The sequence below is a fragment of the Thamnophis sirtalis genome, unplaced genomic scaffold, assembly GCF_051295495.1.
Source record: "Thamnophis sirtalis isolate CommonGarterSnake01/CBP01778 unplaced genomic scaffold, rThaSir2_p1.2 scaffold_3, whole genome shotgun sequence".
NCBI lineage: Eukaryota > Metazoa > Chordata > Lepidosauria > Squamata > Natricidae > Thamnophis > Thamnophis sirtalis.
In genome coordinates this window covers 111,384,317-111,398,701 of record NW_028261383.1, presented here as the reverse complement: position 1 = coordinate 111,398,701, position 14,385 = coordinate 111,384,317, and the positions used below count along the sequence as shown (strand labels likewise).

At 36.2% G+C, this 14,385-nt stretch overlaps 1 protein-coding gene across 2 annotated transcripts in view; it reads right to left on the bottom strand.

The window, feature by feature from the left end:
• Positions 1 to 14,385, bottom strand: part of ATP10B (ATPase phospholipid transporting 10B (putative)) — a 151,832-nt gene that overhangs the window by 7,867 nt on the left and 129,580 nt on the right. For both annotated transcript variants that reach the window (XM_087709679.1, XM_087709680.1), the window contains 7 exons: positions 13,686 to 14,286; positions 12,643 to 12,749; positions 9,533 to 9,659; positions 7,026 to 7,210; positions 5,549 to 5,864; positions 4,575 to 4,651; positions 3,141 to 3,266 (listed from right to left, as the gene is read on the bottom strand). In XM_087709679.1, coding sequence (XP_087565805.1) covers positions 3,141 to 3,266; positions 4,575 to 4,651; positions 5,549 to 5,864; positions 7,026 to 7,210; positions 9,533 to 9,659; positions 12,643 to 12,749; positions 13,686 to 14,286 — 1,539 coding nt within the window. The remainder of the gene's footprint in view (positions 1 to 3,140; positions 3,267 to 4,574; positions 4,652 to 5,548; positions 5,865 to 7,025; positions 7,211 to 9,532; positions 9,660 to 12,642; positions 12,750 to 13,685; positions 14,287 to 14,385) is intronic.

The window sequence follows — 14,385 nt, the reverse complement described above, 5'->3', positions numbered from 1 at the left end:
ACCTAGCCCCTGCAGAGCATGATAAACTCTTAGAATCTGATCAGTATTAGTCCAAATAAACTCAATATGCTATTTGATTTTAATTAGTTTTTTTATTAAGTTGAGAGACTGGCTAAAGTTACATTACAACCATGTACAACTGAACTCTCTTTCTTTTTTTAAAGCGCCGGAAGTGAGAAAGTTAAACTAACTATTGGGATAAGGAGAAAAGCATATTTATATTTTTCTCTACCTGCTATTTACCCATGCTAATTGTTTGTGTTTTCTTTCTCAAGTTTTTAAATGTACCCGAGTTAATTTTTAGAACCCATGATGCAGTGGTGGGTTTCAAAAATTGTTCGAACCTACTCTGTGGGTGTGGCCTCCTTTGTGGGAGTGGCTTGCTGCCCATGTGACCAGATGGGAGTGGCTTGCCACCCATGTGACTGGATGGGAGTGGCTTGCTGCCCATGTGACCAGATATGAAGATGCCGACGACACTTGTCAGAACCACCTTAAATTACTTCACACACAGCACTGGCATGCATAAGAATATGATGTAAACTTGTTTTTTAAAAGGCATCTTTGGTTTGCGTTAAAACAACTTCAACACACACAATGTTCTGATTGCACCACAAACGCAGTAGTCATCCTTACTTTTCACAGAGGCACTGAGTTTTATAAATATGAGCATGATAGTGTAGAATAATCATATCCAAGGACCAGTGGTGGGTTTCAAAATTTTTTGGAACCTCTTCTGTAGGTGTGGCCTGCTTTCCGGGTCCACTGGTGGAACCTCTTCTAACCGATTCGGTAGATTTGACGAACCGGTTCTACCGAATAGGTGCGAACTGGTAGGAACCCACCTCTGCCATGATGTGATATGATTAGGAAAACAGTGGATGGACAAAAGGATTGAGAACTGTTTTCTCGGTTACTTCCCTACTTTTAAACTATTTCTTTTAAAAATAAATTTGTCAAATTTAAGCTAAGGAGGCATGGTGGCGTAATGTTTAGAATGGAATATTGCAGGCTAACTCTACATAGTGCCAGCAGTTTGATCCTTACTGGCACAAAGTTGACTCAGCCTTCAATCTTTCCAAGGTTGGTAAAATGAGAACCCAGATTGTTGGGGACAATATGCTGACATTTATAAAATCACTCAGTGTGCAGTAAAGCATTACAGAGCAGTATATAAGTCTAATTGCTATTGTTAAGAGTAGTAACAGACTCATCATCAGAACTTAATTATACTACAATATACATACTTGTTTTTAGTAAATCTACTTTAAGCACAAATAAGGGTAGACTCAGTCCATTATTAGGTCTTAGTGACAAACATTTGCATGAAAAATATAGTTAGCCTTGGGTGTATGTAAATGGATTGTAGTCATCTACTTGAGATTCACAGTTAGAGCTTGCTTTCATGAATATAAATAGCTTTTGTATTTCTTGCAGCTATGTGATTGTCACTCAGAATCAAACATGAACTTTGTATGCTGCAAAGGTAACATATTCATAAAATGTCACTTCTATTTATTTATTTTTGTACAAAAAATTGAAATAGTAAAATTAAATAATTGGCAGAAAAATCCCTCCTATTGTTTTCTACAATTTTCTAGCTACTTTCATAGCAAACAATGTTATGGAAGTTGATGGTAATAAGTCAGAAAAATGAAATGTAAACAATATTTGATATAATGAAATTCACCAGAAATAGGCAAAGTAGAGAAGTTCAATCAAATAATGGGAGTTAAATGTCTATGTACATGCAAGAAATACCAATTTTGTTGTATTTAAGTACAATAACAATAAAGATTATACTTATACTTAAGTGGATAAATAGGTACCACTTTGATGGGTAGATAACAGCATTATCTTGTGTGTACAGTTATGCTTGCCAAATGACCAAATGAAGCACCTTTAGGTAAAGCTGGCTCCTTTGGCTAGAAAGCAGACATGAGCACTGGCCCTTAGAGTTGGACATGGGAAACCCTTACCTCTTTTATTTATACCAATGTAGGTAAGGGAATCCATCATTCTTTAGTAATGGGAATCATACTTTTTCCAGCATCAGACCTAATATTGCAAGGGTTATTAGTGACAAAGTAAAAATTAAATAACATTCTTCATGGAATGAAAATCCATGAAAATCTTCATGGTTTTCTGAAAGTGGGCTGGGATATTGGGAAATGAAATAATAGTGGGAAAATTAATGACATTAATTCAACATAAGCATTTCCCAAAAGATATTTGATTTTCCCTCAGTCCTTATAAAATTGTGGTTTTGTACACCAACGCCCAAAGTGGGAGCCAAAAGAGGCAAAATGGTACTTGTAGCAATGCAATAGAAGCTTATCCCTTTATGTCTCTGTCTCTGTCTGTCTGTCTGTCTGTCTGTCTGTCTGTCTGTCTGTCTATCTATCTATCTATCTATCTATCTATCTATCTATCTATCTATCTATCTATCTATCTATCTATCTCTATCTCCTTCCCCCCTCTCCTCTATTCTCTACCCTCTATCATTTAACATCTATCATCTACAATTTTGTATATAGTGTACATTGCAATAAACATATAAAGGAACTCTGGCCTTGATTGTGCTGCCATGATGTGGCAACATCTTGTGTGATTATGCTACCATCTTATGTCCTCCACCCTTTGGAGGTACTAGTGGCTCCGGATTCCAAGAGATGCATGTTAATTGCATGATTGAAATGTCTACCCTGAGAATATGGATATCCAACTGAATTTCCTGCAATGTGGCTAAAGCTGACTAATATGGTCATCTATTGGTAGCATAGGTTTCCCATCACTTTAGGTCATTGTCAGCCTCTAGAGTCCAAGTCAGGACCAACCTCTACATGGCATGATTATACAGTCATTTTATGTACAGCAGTAGAGCCACAATTCTGTTAAGGATCCTCCAGATAACATTTTAAATAGGAAATTAGAGAATGAAACCTATTTTAAAGGAACTAATGAATCCATTTAATCAAAATATTTTTTAATTCTTGAATATTTAAAGAATGACTTTATGGAATGTTTCCTTATTATATTTTTGGGAACTTGTAAGCAGTAAAATAACCTATAAACAAAACCTGTCCAATTAAGCAATAATGGATGACATGTAGGATGAAATAAAAAGTTAAAACACCTACCACATTTTTATAGAAAAAGTATAGCACCATCTTTCCCAAGCGAGAATAGCACCAGTGTCCATGGACGAGAAGTAACTTCTTGAGGTGTTTAAACTGAGATACTGAAAAATCACTGGCCATGACAGCCTGAAATGGAGAACATATAGAAAATGACACAATATATATTTTCAAGTTTTACTGATCCAATATAAATCAGGACTGCAGGCAAAAGTCAAAATAATAAAAGCCAAGAGTGGGAAATACAATGTGTCTCTAGTGTAATATTAGACTATTCAATGGCAGCTTTTCCAAACCTTTTGCTCTTTAGATGTGTTTAACTATCATTTCTGGGATTCCCAGAGAAGTGTGGCCAAACTGGGAATTCTGAAGTGAAGTTACACACTAATATAACTGGAAGAAAAGTTAAAAATGAGTGTGCTAGAGTTTCATTATGAAACGGCATCTATCTCCATTTCCAAGCCCTGTGTGACAATTTAATGTATAAGACAGTGATCTTATGACAGTTAGACTTAGGGTAAGCAATTTTGGGTAGTTGGAGGCTTCACATCACTCTAAAATAATGAGGAAAAGAGGGTGGGAATCTATCATTTATTTGGATGGAACTACAATTCTCCCCTTCTCCTTAACCTCCGTGTGAAAGTTTGGGATCCTTTGTTTTTTTAAGCCATTTTGCTTATTTTAATGCACTACTGTTTGTGCATTGTTCTCTTCTCCAAATATTCAGCAACAGAGGAACAGTGAGAGACAAACAAGCACTTGGAGAATCTCTTGTAGCTCTGGAGCCACATTGCCCATCCCAATCTAAAATAATAAAAGCAGCCTTCGATGAAACAACTCAAAGCACTGAATGAGGAAAACATCCTCAAGTACTGCTTGTAATCCAGTACAATTCCACATCAAATGTAGTCCTGCACAGAAAATATGGATTTAGTGGTAGAGGTTGGACAATCCATCTATGGTTTTACTGGATTACAATGTAATTGTGATTCAGCCTCAGTTCATAAGTGTCAACCAACAAGAAAATTAATTGTCAGCTTATTCTATTAGGATGCTTCTAGTGACATTTCTATCAAACAATTAACCCCCTTAGGAAGGATCAGGGAGGACAGAGAGTTTCCAGATGATGCTTCTTATTGTTAATCAACCTTCCTTATTTTTTTTCTGCTGCACAATGTCTTTGTTCAGAAACATTATAGCCTTGGACATTTGCATGGGACAGCTTCATATGCCTAAATGAATAATCAAGGTAAGCATACAAATGATTTGGTTCATTATAAATGCAAATCATTTCACTCTGATATTGCTTACCTTGTTATAACAGATAAGTTTGTAAGTTTACTTTTTATACGGAATGCAGTCGCCTAAAAATTCTGAATATGTACCTTAGCAATTGTTGCCAAGGGCAAGAGGGTATTCTTCAATTATTATGCATACCTGCATACCTTCTTGTCCAGAAATGCCAATTCCAATATCAGCTGCCTGGAGCATACCTACATCATTTGCGCCATCACCTAGAAAAGAGTGAAACATATATTTCTCTCAGACTGAAAAGTAGGCTGAACAGATGGTATGTAAGGCAATGGAAATATTTGTTCAGCATATTTCTCATTCTGCAATATATGGTTTATGTCAGAGGTCAAGTTTGTGTAATTAGATATAGAATGAAAAGATACTTCTTTTTGTTTGCCTTGAATCTTGCCATTGCTTGAGCCTAAATTTGACTAGTATGAACAAGAGAAATAAACTTATTCCCATTCACCTTGTTCCAAGTCACTGCTGACTTTATTATAAATCATTGACAGTGACAACAACAATTTCATTTTCAATTCTTGTATAAGTTTTCTCAGCAACTTTACCTTTTGCTCAGCAGAAACATGCAATTTTTTTGTTATGTTATGTTTCACTGACATATCAAATCTAATACCCCATTCTTATACTTGAACTTAGCTCCAAAGCTGGGAAACAATTCATCCAGATTCACATTTCCACCCTTATCATATTACTTGAATGTGAAGTTGGGATTAGGTACAAAGCCAGCTAGGTGACCTTGGGCCTCAACCCTAGGATGTATGTGCAGGTTCTTGGGAAAAATGTGCAAAGAATGCTGTGAGTGTATGCCAAGAATGTACATTCTCAGTAGGGTCATTCAAGTAAGAAAAGAATACCCTAGAACAAACAGACACCTATACTGAGCAGCAGTGATGTAGGAAGATCGATCACTTTAGTAACAATGACAAAGATAGAAGCAACATGTTATACTATATGGGAAAAGGCAATAGTAAACTATTCCTATATTTTACCAAGACAACCAGATGGGATAGGCAAGGTTGGAGACAGAGTGTTCTGGAGAAAATGTATCTACGTAGTTATTAAATACTGACAGTGACTTGATGGCACATGATGCTCACCTACTGCAAGGGTCAACACTTTCAGCTGATTCCGTACAAGTTTGACCACCATGCTTTTCTGCAAGGGCGTGCATCGGCAGCACAAAACTGAGTGGCTATATTTTGTAAGTTGAAGAAACTTATGCTCAAGTTTTCCTTGGAAAATAGTATTTAGAGCTCTTCCATCAACTACTAGTCCAATAACCGGATTTGGAAGTCCTGAGGTTGACCAAGAAAATGGCAGCTTAAAGCCAAAAATACTCCAGATTTTTGTAGGGATTACTCGACCCTTCTGCACCTCTTCCAACATGATATCCAGCAGCGATTCACAAGTTTCCTATGGAAAAAATAGTTGAATAAGTTGTGAAGCTACATGGCACTGCAAACAAGAATTCTTCAGTTACTAAACAGTATATGCTAAGCTTTTAATTACTTATAGTCTTTCATTCCATTGGACTACCACATAAATTGAAGGACATAAGTGCTGATTTAGAGAAGTCATTGAACAAGTTACTTGATCAAATATTTAGTAACAATTTAAAATTGGAGAATGTGGTGCATTATCCAAACTAATTTTAACCTCCCTCGTAATGTATAGTTAATTTGTACTTTGCTAATTCTTATATAATTCTGTATATTCATATTTTACAATCTAAGTCTTCTATTTTGGATTACAATTTACATCACCCATATGTGTGACCTGAGCTACTGATCTGAGACCATGGATTGGTATGATTGGGATTATAAATAAAGATATTTAGAGGACACCAGGTTAAAAAATGATGCTATACAATATTTGCTATTATTAGTGTATATTCAGAAGAAATTGCAATGTGTTCACTGTTGATGCTTTGAGATAAATACTACTGCATATAATATAGTCTATGACTAAATGTATTGTTTTATTGCATATTGCATATGAATTAAATACCCTTTATCATTACATCACTGATAAATGAAATATTATCTCGCAAGTAGGTTTACCCCCTGTCTGTTCTTTCAGAGAAGAATTGCTTATTTAGTACCAAAGTTTAGTATTTCTAAATAAGAATCAATTTCTTTCAATGGAACAGATGGCAAGCCTATGATTAAGCATCAAGCAAAACCCCAACAGCATGTGGAGACAAGTTCTTTTGCAATCTTAAAGATTTAAAATCTTAAAGCTCATTGCTAGCATTCACAAGATCTCCCTGGGTTCTGAAGAAGGGCTACTTCTGAAAGCACGGATGGCACAGTACACAAGCAGGTATTGACTCATACAATGAGAATTCTCCGCATCTTTCCCAACCATTTCCCACATCTTCAAAATCTACTATGAAGCTGGAACAGATTTCGAATACATATGGGGAGGTTCTCCCCATTTGGGAACCCATGAGAATACACCATTGGATTTAGTTCTTTTCTCCCCTCCACAATTCAACCCTGTTCTGAAAAACTTTTGCATGAGAAATTATTTACCTATCATGGCATATTCTCCCTGCTGGCCATTAGGACCTACCTTGCTTTCTGTATTAATGGTAAAGACAGTGTCTCTTTGGTCTAGAAGTTTGCAAGAGTAGGCAATGTTGACAGCTGTTTCCTGCTTATCTCCGGTTAATACCCATGTTTGGATTCCAGCTTCTTTGAAGGCAGCGATGGTATCAGGCACTCCTTCTTGCAACCGATCTTCAATTCCTGTTGCTCCTTATGAAAAGGAAATAATCAGCATTATTGATTGCTGCCACAGGGAAGGCACACCTCTGGGGTCTAGGTAAATGGCAGTATTTAATCGATGGAAACCAGAGCACGCCAGGCAGATATGGTGGGAGACAGATGGTACCTCAAGTAACCAGGCTCTGTGCCATTAATTAGGAATAATTAGGAAACAATTGCCATGTGATAAAGCAGCCCATACCCCACATTTAACTTTTGTTATGTTTTACAATAATTGCTCTGCAAAACAGTTGTGATCAAGAGATTCTTCTTTAGGACTTTAGAGTATAAACCATCTTTTTCATTCCTACAATTGGCTTATGCAAAATGGTTTGTATGCCAATTGTAGGAATAAAAAAGATGGTTTATATTCTAAATGTTTTGCAGAGCAATTATTGTAAAATATAACAAAAGTTCTGTATGCTCTGTATGTACTATGGTGTTGGGATACATTAATTATACACATATACAGGTGCACCACTACTGGAGCAATGAGGCATAGGATTGCACAAGAACATTTGTTTTAGCTTTTCATTATCTTCTGGAGGATGAACTTAAAAGGTCAAAACTTACACAATAATAAAAGAAAAACTAATGGAAAGCTGAGCTGTTTAACTGAAAACCATTCACTAAACAGGTTATCTATTGTTTCAATGCAAAACTTAGAAAACCGTATTCCCTGGCTTGAGATGTTCCAGAATTAAAATAACTCTGCTAAATGAACATTGAAAATAATTACTGAAAGAGTAATAACAACTTTCCTACTGGGATCAATATAACGTTTTTGGAAATTTTAAGTATTATATATTGAATACAAACTATCACATAAAACTTGGATAGCTAAGCTGTTACTTAGCTTGGAATATAAAGAAGAAAATAAGAAGGATTATAAAGAGGGTTATAACAACAGGAGGAAAAGCAGTTACACTGCCACTTAGAGGCTGGAGGCTGGATACATTGTTTTTTCTTCTTTCTCCTTGATCACGAGATTCAAGGTTCTTTCAGCTTGTTTACTGACAGTGATAGTAGGAAGTGCACAAGTTGTTTATATAGGTGCCTTTTGGAAGTTCTATCACTAGCTATTGGAGAGAAGACAACATTTTGACTTGAAAGATAATAAATGAACCTGTTTGAAGTTTATTAAAATAGCCTTGAACCCTATAGTGACAGTATCTGCAAAATTGAAAGAATGGCCCAGCAGGAAAAAGAAACTGTAACATTGCAAATGATTATTTTTGAAATTCAAAATCTATTAGTTGTGACAGAGAGAATTGAAAAGAGTTTGGAGAATATGGAATACAAAACAAAAAAATCTGATGAAGAAACTGAGGATATTTACCAAATGAAGAAAGTGGAGGACAGAGTTCAAAAGATGGAAGAAAAAAATGAGCAAAGAAATAAGAAAACTGTGGATACTGACAACAAAGTGAGCGTGGTTGGTAATGGCAAGAGCAGAATATAGAAAGGGGGGATGGATGGATTGGAACTCTACCTCAGACCTTCAAAGCACAGAAGAAGAAAAGAGAGAAAAATTGACGGAGATAAGGAGATAAATCTTGATAGAAGCACTAGTGATAACCAAAGATAAGCTGATGGAAAGAGCAGATATTGGGTTTCAAGCTTTTGTGAGATACGAAAGGAACAGCATGTTGCCATGCTATATTATATAATATAGCATGCATGTTATACAAGATTTATTAAGAAAGTAACTAGAACATTAATTCTATAAATGGCAAGAGATATAAGACCATACTATTGCTGGAGGGATACAGGTTGCTGCAATGAAAATGTATAATAAAAATTAAACTAAATTTAGTTTACTAGTAGTATGTATAAAATGAAGCGACAATAGCTATAGTTAAATAATGATTAATAATGATAATAATACATAGATATATTAGTTAGATAATATGAAATTTTATATAAACAATATGTGGAGATTATGAGAGGAGGTTTAAAAGCTTTATCTAGAATATGTTATAAAGATGTATTGTGATGGATGATTTTAGGATGATTTAATGGAATGTTATCATATAATCCTATTCTAGATTTTGAATATTATATATAAAAGGACGTAAAAACAATTATAGTCAAATTAAGGTTGAGATATAATAATTGTGATATACATGAATATAGGTGAATTTAAAATATGTGATTTGATATGAAAAGCAGGTGGTGACTATGGAAGAGATGCATGGAAATACTGTAACCACTTTCTACAATTTATAATGAAAGATAGGTTTTTTTAATTTTAATTTTTATGTTTGTTTGTCCTTGTTTAAAAACAAATAAAAATTGTTTTAAAAAAGATACCTAATAAGGTGAGTTTACTTTCCAGATGTTGTGCTGCTTCCATTAAAAGTTCATCTTTGTTGTCAATAGCTATTTCTGCCTCATGATGAAAGTTGAGCCATTTTCGAAATTCCTCTTCACTTAAAATCTGTCATGGTGTAAAGTCAACATGTAAGTGAAAATACTAAATACCTGTCATTAGGCTGGTGGAGATCAACATCTCTAGTTTGATTCAGTCATTAGAACATTTGTTGTTACCAATTGCAATTCTAATACATTATCACTAACTATGATGGGTTATAAAAGTTAGGGTAGTGTTACTTCATAATTACAAATAGAGTCAGGTAGCAATTAATAGTATTTTGACAACTAAGCACAAAATATGCAACATTACAAACACACAGCCTGAAGTAATAGATTTGATGAAGTATTAGGTCCTAAAAATTGAATTAATTTTGAAGCAGATATAGCTATGTTTTATTTTAATAAGAATTCTGGGAATACAGGGAAATTCTAGTGAAGGAAAATACAGCATTTTCAGTAGGAGAAACTGTGATTTAAGAGATGAGCTATGGTTTGTGAATGTCAGTATCTGAGCTGACAGAGAAAAATTTGAAGCTTTATTCTGTCCTCAGAGGCATTTATATGAGATGACGTCCAAGGATTCTCACTGGATAAAGCATAGATGAAGTCTTGTACTTTGAATCATGATCAAAGCAAGCCTAAGAATGTGCTGTCTGAAATAAAACCCTGGACATCCTGGCGAAGTCCATGAACAAGACTAAAAACAGAATTATTTCAGCATTAATAATAGAATAGCATCCTCCATTGAGTCTGAGGGGCTCCCAACTTATAAATGGCATCTCCAAGTTTGGTGATATGGCATAGAGTATTCTTGTGAGCCGTGATGGCGCAGTGGTTAGAAAGAATGTAGTACTGCAGGCTGCATCTGCTGACTGCGGGCAGCCAGCAGTTTGGCAGTTTGAGTCTCTCTGGCTCAAGGTTGATTCAGCTTTCCATCCTTTCAAGGTCAGTAAAATGAGGACCCAGATTGTTGGGGGAAATATGCTGACTCTGTAAACTGCTTAGAAAGGGCTGCAAAACACTGTGAAGCATTATATACCGGTAAGTCTAAATGCTATTGCTGTTGCTCATCACTCACATAAATCTGAAGTTTTACCCTGTTTAATAAAAAAAATCAGTCCTAAAGTGCAGGAGCTCTGCCTTTTAGTATTTATATTCCACAGCAATGAGGTAGTATATCAGTTGAGCAAGAAAACCATAATATGTACAATGAAATAATAAGAAAAAGCCTCATATCGTAATTACATTACTGCAAATGTTATCGACAGAGTTTGGTATCACTTTGGCAGATGATACGTACCAAAAACCAGACAGTGGAAATGTCTCTTTTGTTTTGCTGGAGTGCTAGATGATTTTAATACCAGTGATACTAATATTATAGCATTTAATATTTATTATGAAGAGTTCTCCCAGAGTCTCTCTCTGGTATAGAATGGAGCTAGGAAAACTGGTGTATGATGACACAGGACTATCTAGAAGATGTTATCAGAAGGTGGTAATAGTTTTCTTTGGAATTTCATTTTCTCCATCACTATTTATAATGCTCCTAAAATTTATGGGAGCCTTGTTCACATTCTTGACATCTGATGCTGCCAAATCCTGATGAGATGTAATTCTGTATGTCTTTCCTACCTAAATCCAAAAAGGCTATTTAATACCTACTACTGTCAATAAAGGATTACTCGAGGGAACAACAAATAGAAGCTTAATCTAAATAAGTTGGAAATGTTCCTGTCTAAGACAGATTGGGTATCCGGGATTCCATCTGCGTTGGAAGGAACTGTGATTATCTTTACTCACAATTTGGCCCTGAGTGCATTTGCACAGCTACAGCTAGGGTGCCAATTGCACCTATTCCTGGAGATGTTAGATGATGATACATGTCTTCATTATATCATATAGGAACAGCCATTAACACAATCACAATGAACTAACCTTTGAAAATGATTCAGAAACTTTGATTGGCATAAAATGCTGCAGGCAGGCAATTGACCTTCAGTTTTAGTGGGCACATCTCCCTTACTGCAAGAGCATTATTGATTTCCAAGCTGTTTCTGGCTACAGTTCAAAGTGCTAGTTATCCCCTATAAAGCTTTCCACCATGTGGGATCAGGCAGTTTGAAAGAAGAAAAAAAAAGTCTCCCATATGACCTTACTCAGGCTTTAAGTTCCTCTGGGGAAGTTCTTTCTGTTCTGTTATTATCAGAGGGAAGAATGCAAAAGATCTCTCTTCCAAAAATTCTGATGTACCCAGCTTTGTCCCTTTCTTTAACATCTTTCCACTGTCGGACAAATATAGTTTTATTCACATAGATGTTTAATTTTCCAGCTGCTGTAACAGCAAATGGTGCTGCATGTTTTTCCTTCTGGAAAAATATATATTTATTGCATTGTTTTGCATACTACCTTGTGCATACTATAAAGAGGAAAGATGGATTTGGAGTTAAAGGCAGGTGAATTTTGCCAATCAGCTGCTGCATGTCTTCAGGTCATTTCTGCTGTTTCTTTCTCCTATCAAGTAAGGGTTCCAAAATGAAAGTATTTATTTTTTTAATATTTCAAGCTAACACTCAGTGCTACTGAGAACAATACTGTCCAAACGTTTTTCTGACCATCAGCCAAAGACTGCAATTCACATATTATTTTCTCTGGAGCAGTCCAGAAATGTTTATGCAGGCTTTGATGCTTCTTCTAAACTAAAGCGGGCTAAAAACTGCAGGTTGTAATTTACACTATGATTAACCAGCTTAGCCAGAGTACCAAATGTTTCAAGAAACAACAGAGAAGCTCTGTTTGATTGCAAATGTTTCTGATATTCAAAAGTTAGTAATAGGAAGAACAGATGTCAAAAGACTGGAGTAGAGTATTGCTTTCCTTTAGCTTCATTTTAAGATGATTTAGATGAGGGGGAAGTAAGAACCTTAGGAAATTAATCTAGGTAACAAAGCATTTGCCATTGGGGAACTGGCTTAAAGTGTCAAAACAAGCCATTTACTGAAGTGATTGTAATTATTATTGCTGCTATTACCATTAAAAAAAAAGATTACCTTCTTTGCTATGCATAGAGTTCTCAGACCGTCACGTGCATACCAATCTAAATGTTTTTGTGTTTGTGTTTTCACTCTTCTTATTCTTTTTCCCATGGCCACACTAGCTGTGAAACACAAAGGAAATCTGCTGATTCTCACCAAGGTTTAAGAAGTACCCTCTTAAGTACCCTTCTGCAGCCCAAAACTGAGACATTTTTTTGAGGCACAAAAAATATATATCCCTGTGGGCATTTTTCTTTCTTTCCTGTCAAGATGTAAGTATTACCCACATGTGATGCTTGATTCTACTTTATACATGAACAGAGGGAACTTGGTCCTTATCAATTACATCTAACCTGGGCAACTGGAGGCTTTTAAGATGCTATTGAAGCAATTTTCACCATTGGACATTTTAGCTAGGGCTGCTGAAGTAGTAGCCACAAAGCTCCCCAGGTTCCTTACCCTTGTCCTACAATGTGATTTCTATTATTAAGAGCTTACTGTTAATTACCAATTTGTGTATCTTCTCCTGTTAGAGAATCACTGCGGTCATTTTTTTACCGTTTTAATACAGTGCTCATAAAAACAAATTAATGTCTACATTAATAATTAGAAAGGATATAGGCTTTCTTAATTAGTCTGTTCAATATCCTTTCTAATTATGTAAATCAACATCCTTGCTCTCATTTTCACTATTAAGGTTTCTAAGTGTATTGTTTCTGCTGCAAACTGAAACCTATACATCTTGAAGATATTGTCCAACAATCAAATCTACCCTTTCCCCCCGAAAATAATATCTCCCCAGATAATAAGCCCAATTGGGCTTTTGAGCGCATGCGCTAAAATAAGCTCTTCCCCTGAAAATAAGCCCTCCCCGAAAATATTGCAACACAGCAGCATCCATGAGGTGACCACGCTCGCTGCCTCCTGCACCTCAAAAATAATAAGACTTCCCTGAAAATAAGGCCAAGTGCTTATTTTGGGGGTCAAAAGAAAATAAGACCCTGTCTTATTTTCAGGGAAACACGGTATGCCTTCCTCCTAGTTCATTAGTTCTGTACCTTTGGTAGGGTCTTCCAATACATCCATTATGGCGGAGTCTGCCCCTTTGGTATAGACTATGATTTCTTTGGTGAGGGGATGCCTTACTACCACTGACATCCTCTTCCTGCTGGAATCAAAACCCAAGGTGAATAAGAGGTCAAAGGTCAGAAGAGTCCCTTCCGGCAGCCTTACAGTCACTTGTTCAGGAGTTCTGGAGACTAATGTAAACTGGTAGGCATGGGCTGCATGGACTAGAGCTGCTTCGTCTGGGCTTTCTGCCTCATAACAAATTTCTCCCTGCAAAGGCCCATGGTCTCTGCCTGCAAAGCTCCCCTCATTTGGAGAGGGATCCGAAACCCCACAGAGGTCATTTTCACTGAAGGACTCCCTTCTAAGACTCTCATCATCTGTTAAGCTGGAACAGCTTTGAGTAGGACATTCATCTTTCATTTTTGATTCCGCAGAGGCAGTGCTGCTCTCTGTGTTAATACTCTCTCCTAAGTCTGAATTCGATTGAACCAATGTCTGGCTGAGGCTTGCCAACTTCAGCCACTGGAACAGCTGGTGAATTTTCTCCAGGGAGAGTCCTGACTGCTTCATCAGTGATGGAGTCGTAACCTTAAGAGAAAAGAGGGAATTGGGATTAATTAAAGCAAACATTCTACAGCACAGCTAATATGAAATTGTACCATTTCACATTAACAGAGGAAACATGGA